This window comes from Xiphophorus couchianus, chromosome 8, assembly GCF_001444195.1.
Source record: "Xiphophorus couchianus chromosome 8, X_couchianus-1.0, whole genome shotgun sequence".
Lineage (NCBI taxonomy): Eukaryota > Metazoa > Chordata > Actinopteri > Cyprinodontiformes > Poeciliidae > Xiphophorus > Xiphophorus couchianus.
The window spans coordinates 17,795,047-17,804,074 of NC_040235.1; the positions used below are offsets into that span (position 1 = coordinate 17,795,047).

The 9,028-nt window shown below is 38.1% G+C and overlaps 1 protein-coding gene across 1 annotated transcript; it reads left to right on the plus strand.

Moving 5' to 3' along the window:
- The first annotated feature begins 3,471 nt into the window (after positions 1–3,471).
- On the plus strand, positions 3,472–6,519 carry edf1 (endothelial differentiation-related factor 1). The gene is made up of 5 exons (XM_028024955.1): positions 3,472–3,728; positions 4,670–4,721; positions 5,099–5,259; positions 5,414–5,507; positions 5,931–6,519. The coding sequence occupies exons 1-5, from the start codon at positions 3,651–3,653 to the stop codon at positions 5,990–5,992; spliced, it is 447 nt and encodes a 148-aa protein (XP_027880756.1). The 5' UTR covers positions 3,472–3,650; the 3' UTR covers positions 5,993–6,519.
- Positions 6,520–9,028: the final 2,509 nt, after the last annotated feature.

A 9,028-nucleotide genomic window follows, 5' to 3' on the forward strand; every position in this document is an offset into this window, starting at 1 on the left:
TCTAATATATCCGAAGATATTTCATCATTGCATACTTAGGATAACGTAGTCCATGCTCGTACTATTTTTCACATACTCCACTTTCCATAAAAAAATATTCTGAAGAGTTCATGAGGCATGTAGGCGGGAGGAAGAAAGTTTTTTTCTTCGGGAATGCGGAAAAGGGGCATTCTTCTGCAACCCCTGTATTGTTAGTGATCTACCTCCAAGCATTCTGAGTGTGTTTAACTCAAGAACAAAAAGGTAATTGGGTTTTTATTTAATACTAATTTTCCTCGCGGTTGTCGATATTCTGCCGCGCCATTGTATTTGATGTTTAGGTGCGCGTGCAAATAAAGCGATGGGTTTAAAAATGGCCGTTTTTAGCTGCGGTCAAAACTCAAAATTAGAGGTCTCACTTGAGATGTTGTGAATGAACTACCGATGCAGTCTCCATGACAGCTTCAAAGTAAGTACTAAGAATAACTCGGCAGCTCATAGGCTGGGAATAAATACGTCTTTATTGATTTTGGAACACTGACCAGTTTGTTTTCACTATGTTGTGTTTTGGTGACCATTTTACATCAAACAGGTTATTTCTCACCCCATAACTTTCTTTGTGCTTTAAACATCTGTAAGGTGATATTCTAATTTTGAACTTGAAGCTGAAGCATGGTTAAATTACGTTTAATATTATTTTAACATCCAGATGGGACACATTAGCAGCCACCAGTATCAGATCCATTCATCCATTCATTCATTCATTTCATTTTCTGTACATCCTTTTCTGTACATCCTTGTCCCTACTGGGGTCGGGAGGGTTGCTGGTATCTCCAGCAAACGTTTCAGGTGAGAGGCGGGGTAGACCCTGGACAGGTGGCCAGACTGTCGCAGGTCATTGTCATCCACTTCTACACAATTAATTGTTAGTGTAATGCATAGCAAAATGTCCTTCTGAATAACATGAAAATGTTGCCTAAGTAAATTTTCTTGGCAAAGGTCTTTTACTAAAGAAACTTGCTACTCTCTGGAGTTGCTATGCTGCTTCTTTAACTTGTTAATGAGTTGAGAGAGACATAAGGTCAGATGTTTACCAATGTATTTCTGAGCAAAATATGCCCACCATTTAGGTATATAACAACTTGGCAGCAAAATTATATATATATAATATATAATATATATATATAAGAACAGGTTGTGATCTTTCTAAATAACCACTCATTTGTCCCAGACCCAGGATGGCCGCTAAGAGTTCTGTCAGAGCGGACGAGGGCCTGATGATGATGCAGGAGCTTGATGATCGGCTGAAAGAACAAATTGACAAACTCGAGCACATTCGTCTTGCTGCAGTTGAAGTGAAAGACAACTTGTCTGGGGTTTGTTTCTTTGAATACTCATTTTTAACAAATAAATTTAGCTAAATTCATGTTTGTAGTCCATGTGATGCTTTTTTCCCTCTCCTAAAACAGAGCAACAGTGATCTGAGCCAGTCAATCAGTGACCATTTGGAATGGTTAAATCACTTATCTGATCGAGTCGAGACTCTTCACATGAACACAGCTGTTTTTGTTCAGGTAGGAAGCAGATTATTACATTCTTTTTGGGAGCTTGTATTCTGTGAATACCTTCTTGCTTGTAGATATATCTGCAGCCAGGTGCACTGTGCTTTTTCTTCTTTTATTTATGAATTTCTCTCAATGTTTCCAGATGAATCCAAAACCTCGGGCGTGGACATCCAGACGGGGTTCAAGACAAAGTTTCCGACTGGGACGTCACCAGGTGGACGATGCTCTGTCTGAGTTCGGCTGGTCCCCAGTTCGTATGCGGCGTAACAGTGATGCTGCCTCAGAAATGTCCTGTAATTGGTGAAAGAGAACCTTGAATTTTTTACATACCAAGGGACCAATGTAATCCAAAAGTAGAATTAGGATTTAGCTAATATTTTCGTTAGGCTCCCTGCTTTTTCAGAAAAAATTTCCCCTTTTTTTGTTTTTTACTTAAAGTAAAAAGCCCTGCCTTCATCAGTCAGCATGGTGTTTCCCAACCCTGGTCGTTGAGGCACACTGCATTTCTTTAGATGTTTCCCTGCTTTAACACGCCTGATTCAGATGATTACAGTTCAGCAAAAACCTATTAATCAGTCATCAGTAGAAATCAGGTGTGCTGAAGCAGGCAGGGCAGTGTGCCTACAAGTAGCATACCTGAATTTTAGAGCACCTGCATATGGTTACTACAAGCACTTCCATTGCTGCTGTCTTCAGCTGTACGTTAACAATGTCCCACTTTAAGAGTATTAGATTTCCGAAAGTGTTGCTGTATACTTACTGTTTAATCCTACAAAATAAAACAAGTTAGTTTTTCAAATTATGTTCTGTTGGATTTATTCGGAATGCAGCTAATAAATATACATACTGTCATTAATAATTTTGTAGCAATGAGATAAGTAGAAGTTTTTTTCCCCCTTTCTGATGTAATGTTCACTTTTAAATATTAAACTATATTTAAAATCAACTTTCCCATATAATCAATGGGCCAATGAAAAAAATTCTGACTGGAACATAATTGTACATGAAAAGTCTAACAGGGATATCAGACCAACAACGAAAGCTTATTAGCAGTCTATTACGTTGGACTATGGAAAAAGTCCAATGTACTATGGAAAAGTCCAGTGCTGTTTACTTTCAACAGCTTGCATAATAAGTATGCAAGCTACTTATTACGGAAAGTAAACAGCTGTTGTAGCTTGCATAATTTGAGGAATAGAAAAATAGACAATTTCATTTGAAAAATTTCAACTTATAATGAGACCCTATATTGAAGTTATAATTAAGAGAGCATCAATATTTTAAAACCCCAGTCACAAAATATTGTGGGGCTGAAAGAGTCTGTGCTCGCATATAAAATGACTGACTTTTGGTAAGTTTGGTACTAACAGAATTTTAAGTTTAAAATGTTGCAGGACATTAGATTTTATAGATGCACCAAAGAATCAGAATCAACTTAATTTGCTACGTTTTTGGGCACTAATAAAACATTTGACGTCGGTTTCTGTAACTGGCATTGTAATGAAACATGCAATAAACAAAACAAAACTGTCTATTGTTTAAGCTGAGTAATTGACTACCCTGCCTTGGAGATATAGATTGTATTCGGCAGAGAGATGGCTTGGGGATATATCTGAGGGTAAAAGCATAGTCTGTAGCAATAAATAATAATAAATAATAAACATAAACACAACAATACAACAAACAAAAAAGCCCATTGTGGGTTTAAAAAGAAGTAAGCATAGATATCTGTAATCCTACTGATATTAAGTAAATTTCCGTTCATTACGAAAGCCATTTTGTCGGAGAAATGTCATCTATGTCTTAAATAAATATATGGGACTAGTGCTTGATTATATGTTCTAATGATCTGCCATACACAAGCATTACTGAGCTCAAGCAGAAGAGGGCGCTGTTGTTGACCCACCATTATGTCGCTGTTAACCGTCTGTTATAAATAAAGGTTTGGCAGTACGCGTGTGGCGATATTTCTGGAAGGAACTGAGTCGCTTAAGTACTATTAGTACATTGTCTTATTTAAAAGGTTCACTTCCAGACAGACTGAGTGCATTTGAACTTTTTTAACGATTCACAAACATCACAAAAGCCGACTGAACCCTTGAAAACATGGCCGAAAGCGACTGGGATACGGTGACTGTGTTGAGGAAGAAGGGCCCTACTGCTGCCCAGGCCAAGTCCAAACAGGTCAGTATAAGTACGCGTAAAACCGTTTGTTTGGTTTGTGTTTTTTTCCCCTTGAATCGTTTTCCTGAGAGACATTAAAATGGCGCACTCTGGTTGTCTGCGTTTGTTGTCGTGGAAACTGGCTTTATTCTTGTTTGTGTCCGACTTCTGCATCGCGTGGTGCGGTTTAAAGACAACAGATGCGACCGTTTTATGTTGCTCCACAGGGGCGTACACAGATATTAATGTTGCTGACAGAAGTGTTTCTTTTGCTAAACAGCTGACAGGCTTGGCCAACACAGATTAATCTTTGACATATGTGAAGTTTGGAACTGAAAGTTATAAGCAGTGCCGTTTCGTTTTTAAGTCTTAGACGCATTAAACAGTTCACAAAACGTTATTATTGGTACATAAGGCATAGTTCTGGAGACAACAACCAGATTTCTGGTTTAAATTCAGTTGAAAGTCTGTTGCTAGGTTTGAAAAGGAAGTGTCCAAAGAATTAGACTGAGCTTGGTCACAAAAGTTTGTAGTTATAATATGACAAAATGTGAATCACGTGACGTGGATCTAAATACATTTCAAAGCACCGTAATTATCACTAAAATGCTATTTAAACTGTAAACAGTTATAGGCATACATCTTTGCCAAAATGACAGGTGACACTGATTTCTCTAATGTGGAAATATTTTTTGTGTTGAGTGAGCTAAGGGATCATGCTGACTGGGTATAAATGCCAGATTGCTTTGAGGCAATGTTGGTGACCATGGTGCCATTTTGTTGCGTCAATACAACAAAGATAAGCAGACTCATTTATTAGCCTCATTCTTGGAAGTGACAAACAAAAGCAGATAGAGCTCACCACAAACATAGTCATAATTAAATTTTACCTCCAATAAAGCAGCAATTAGTTTGTAGACTTATTGTTCACCCTTCCTCCTTTGTTTTTGTTTTTCCTCCAGGCAATCACTGCTGCTCAGAGACGTGGGGAGGATGTTGAGACGACTAAAAAATGTAACTCGTTACAAAAAGACAAGTTTTTAACAGCTTTAAATAACGTTTATGAACTCATTATTTTTCGCTGATCAAAATTGGCTCTAGATCAGGGGTCTCAAACTCCAGTCCTTGAGGGCCGCAGTCCTGCAACTTTTAGATGTGCCTCTGCTGCACCACACCTGAACAGAATAATTAGGTCATTAAGGCTCTGGAAAACTGATCTGCACAAGGAGGAGGTCATTAAGTCATTTCATTATAGTATTTTGTACCTGTGGCACATCTAAAAGCTGCAGGACTGCAGCCCTCGAGGCCTGGAGTTTGAGACCCCTGCTCTAGATAAACTCAAAAGCTGCATTTGCATGTCTAAGTGCCTCGAACCGGTCCTTGTCACACAGGGTCTGCAGGACAGAATAAGCAGCACCTCGTGACCAAAAATACTGCCAAACTGGACAGGGAGACAGAGGAGCTGCACCACGAGAGGGTTCCTTTGGAGGTGGGAAAGGTCATTCAGCAAGGCAGACAGGAGAAGGGAATGACCCAGAAAGACCTCGCCACAGTGAGTATACACACTTTGCATACTGACCTTCTGTGGCGACTTGTAATGTTTTACTGACGTTCACTGATAAATACACTTGTAGATATAGGAGTTAAACACATTGTCTTAGTTTTGACTTGTTTAAGCATGTTTTCTAACCTGTTTTTACACTCAGAAAATTAACGAGAAGCCTCAAGTGATTGCCGACTACGAAAGCGGAAAGGCGATACCAAACAACCAGGTCATGGGAAAAATTGAGCGAGTCATTGGTAAGAAAGGCTCTTGATGCACATAAACACAAGAACACTGCATATAGTACACATAATGTAGGAAAAAATACATGGAGTTTTAATAATGGGTTACTTACTGGAAGACTGGCATTGAAAAGGTGAACAAGATTGCTGTCTGAACCCTTTTTTTTTCATTTTAATGTTGAAGCATTAGTTGAAATCATTAGACACGTTACATTGGTATTGTGTCCAGAACTGAATGTGTAAATGGGTTGTTTGCCTGTTATATTTGATAATAAACTTACTGAATCCAGAAAAATCTTGTACCGTGTTAATGGAAGTAGAGGCTGTAAATTATTAGTTATAGCGTGTTCAATGAATATGAAAAAATATCTTCTGTTCAGTATTAGGTTTTCTGTCTTTTTCATTTCTTATTTTTAATTTTTTCTTTTTTTCTGTCAGGCCGAAAGCTGCGTGGGAAAGATATTGGGCAACCCCTAGAGGCCAAACCGAAGACGAAATGAACACAAAGCCTCGAAATCAGCCCTCCCCATCCCCATATGTGTCCCCTAATTTAACCCTGAATCCTTTCCAAGGATTTCTTGGAACTTTCTTCCAAGAAATCCTTATTCCTGTACCCATCTCCCATCCCACCCAGCCAAATATCCCACTTCTCTTCTCCAATCCTCTTCCTTACCTGGGCTGATCTCACCTGCGTCCCGCCCGAGGACCTGGTGATCGACTGTACCACAGGCTGCGTACGAACGGGTCATCTGTAAAACTTAATGTAAACAAACATGATTGAATGCATTTTTTTTCTCAGTAAATTTCTTTCACCTTTTAGGCTTTTAGCATGATGGTGGTAAGTCATTCAGAGGCTAACTCATTTTTCATGATCAAACAAGTCTAACTTTCAGATCTGAGCATGTTGTAAAACCACAAGTGCTTGATTGCATCTTTTTTTTTTTTCACACTTTTAGGACAACTTGGTGGATGTTAATACCGTGCTTGAAATGTTTTAATGCTAAATAAAGTTTAGCAGTTTATGATGTCAGGTTTTAAGATTTCAGAGCAAAAATAATACTCGCATGTTCATTTGTAAAATTAATACTTATGGGGTGTTATTTACTTTGTAGAACAAACTTTGTTTTAATATTCAAAATCTGAAATCTTGAATGTTATGACAAATGTGATCCACCAGGTGGCAGAATAAGATCAAAATGCTTTTGGGTGGTCCAACTCAATTGCAAGGCTTCTTATTTGCTCCACACAAAAAAAGAAAGAGAGAAAAAATCAGATAATACATTAAAAAAAGGGCCTTAAAAGTAATCATGTATTAAAAAAAAAAATCAATGAAGCTCAAAAAAAATAATATTCAATTGGAATGAATGACTGGATGGTTGGCAGAATTTTTTTCTCATCCAATTAAAGGCTGTTCCCACAGCAAAAGTGTAATTGAAATGCAAGCATTTGATGTAAAGGCTGCTGGAGGTTGAGGCGGCCGTGTTTTAACTGATAAGGTTGTGTAATTCTGCTGCAGTTGGCTGGTAGGCAAGTTTTGCTGCAGAAACAGGAAAAGCTACAATTCCTTTAATGGAGAGGAAACATCCAAAGGAAGAGGAAACATCCAAAGGAATCTGTAGATGTGTGTCATCCAAGCATGGGAGCGAGTCTGATTTCTATATCGGAGTGGATGACGATTGAAAAAAAATCTTTACACAGATACACACAGAAAAATCATCACATCTATGACTGAAGTGTAGGAATTATAGAATTACATATTTTTATTGCCATATAAAAAAAAGTTCACATTTTCTGTTTAAATATTTAGCCATAACTTGGAGGCACTTTCATATGCCAAGGAAACGGCCCTAAAAATTGAACTGGAGTAGGAATATTGAGATTAGCTGTGAATAAGTATTTGGCCCTTTACAAGCTAATTCTATTTTTGCATGTTTTGTTGCCCAAAAATATTTCAGGTTAAAAAGTATAAAATGGAGTTTTGAAATGATTTCCTTAAAGGACGTGAGGGGAAGTGACACAAATCAACCTGGCTCTATGATGTGGAAAAGGTAATGGCTGCTTCCTAAATGTCACTGGCTGTGCCATCCTTTGTATGAAAAGCATCAAACATTTAATGTTTCTGAAAACTGGTCTTTGACAATTATGTGGAGGAATGTTAGCCCTGTTGCTTTAATTTATTCACAGTTATTCAAGCAATGCTACATTTAGGTAATTCTACATTTTCTCAATTTAGATTGAGGCCAGTTTTTTACTGAACCCCTTGAGAACCTCATATTAATATTTATACAGTATTTGTTGACTTTTTGGATGCTGCATGACCTTAAGTTCAAGTGCATCCCAGGACATCACCTCCATGTTTTATTGGCAACATGATCTCTTTTTGTAGTTCGCCAGGAGTAATGGGGTGCACAATGTCCAAAAGGTGGGTGGGTGGGGTTTCTGGTGGGTTAGTTGGATACTTGACAGACTCCTTTACTTGGTGGGAGTGTGTGTGTGGGAGACAGAGACCAGCAGTGTTCCTGGAAATGCCACTCCATTGGCCAAAACACCCTAGCAACATGGTTCCACCTATGACAGAGGAGCACCCGGTGGTTTGAAGGAGTGATGTGAAGCAGAAAGCTGTGGGGTGGGCCGGTGTGAGGGGGAGTCAGTGGCAGCACGGAGGAGACACATGAGTGGGGGCATAGGGCCGAGCTGTTTTGGCCTGAGGCTCCAAACTCCAATTGAGATTCCTCAACACGACCAACCTGTTATAGGTTGAAGGGTTAACGGGTGATGCACCTGCGTCTTTCACAACAGCAAACATTTCCACTGTGAAAATGCTACTTTTTTTTTTTGTTTCACCTTAAAATTTTTATTCAGAAATTTTAGCATTTTTTTACTAATTCAAGAACATATCTTCAATTTAGTCACTAATATACAACTTTTACATAGTTTTTTTTAATGTGTGTCTGTGTAAAACATACCCTTATAAAATTCTGTTTCTAAGGAGGACCTGAACTAAAATGTTCACTTTATAAACTAATTTGTGATAAAACAAAAAAGCTATGTACATATTTATATGACTCAGCTGCATTAGCTTTTCACAGTCACTTTCTACCAACACTGACAGAATATAGTTCATTGTTGGAAGCATGTTTATTATGTTGGCCAAAATTAAAGTAACAGCATTGGCAACAATATACAAAAACGCGCTTATTTAAATTATCATAATGGCTGCAATAGAAAGATATTAAATTGAATAAAAACATTGTTTTAAGCATCTATTCTTGCTACTTGTTATACTTCCAGTAGCAGCTAAAGTGATGCTCTGCTTACACTTTATTGTGCATAAACAGAATACATAAGTGAAAATTCAGCTTATATCTTAAGGTACTTTGTGAAAGTACTACACGTATCATTTCGCTCTGATTTGTAAAAAATTATGATCTTTGCCACGGTTTGTATGAGAATACTCTTCAGGTGCAATAATCTTCAGCACCACGAGGTGGGGCTGCACCACAGACATTCCTACACCAATGCCCATTTTTAAAATA

Bases quoted from the DNA above. Each gene is read 5' to 3' on its own strand.
- edf1 (XM_028024955.1), top strand. From the start codon at position 3,651: ATGGCCGAAAGCGACTGGGATACGGTGACTGTGTTGAGGAAGAAGGGC. The intron at 3,729-4,669 runs GTCAGTATAAGT...TTTTTCCTCCAG, and splicing joins CCCAGGCCAAGTCCAAACAG to GCAATCACTGCTGCTCAGAG. The intron at 5,260-5,413 runs GTGAGTATACAC...TTTTACACTCAG, and splicing joins CCCAGAAAGACCTCGCCACA to AAAATTAACGAGAAGCCTCA.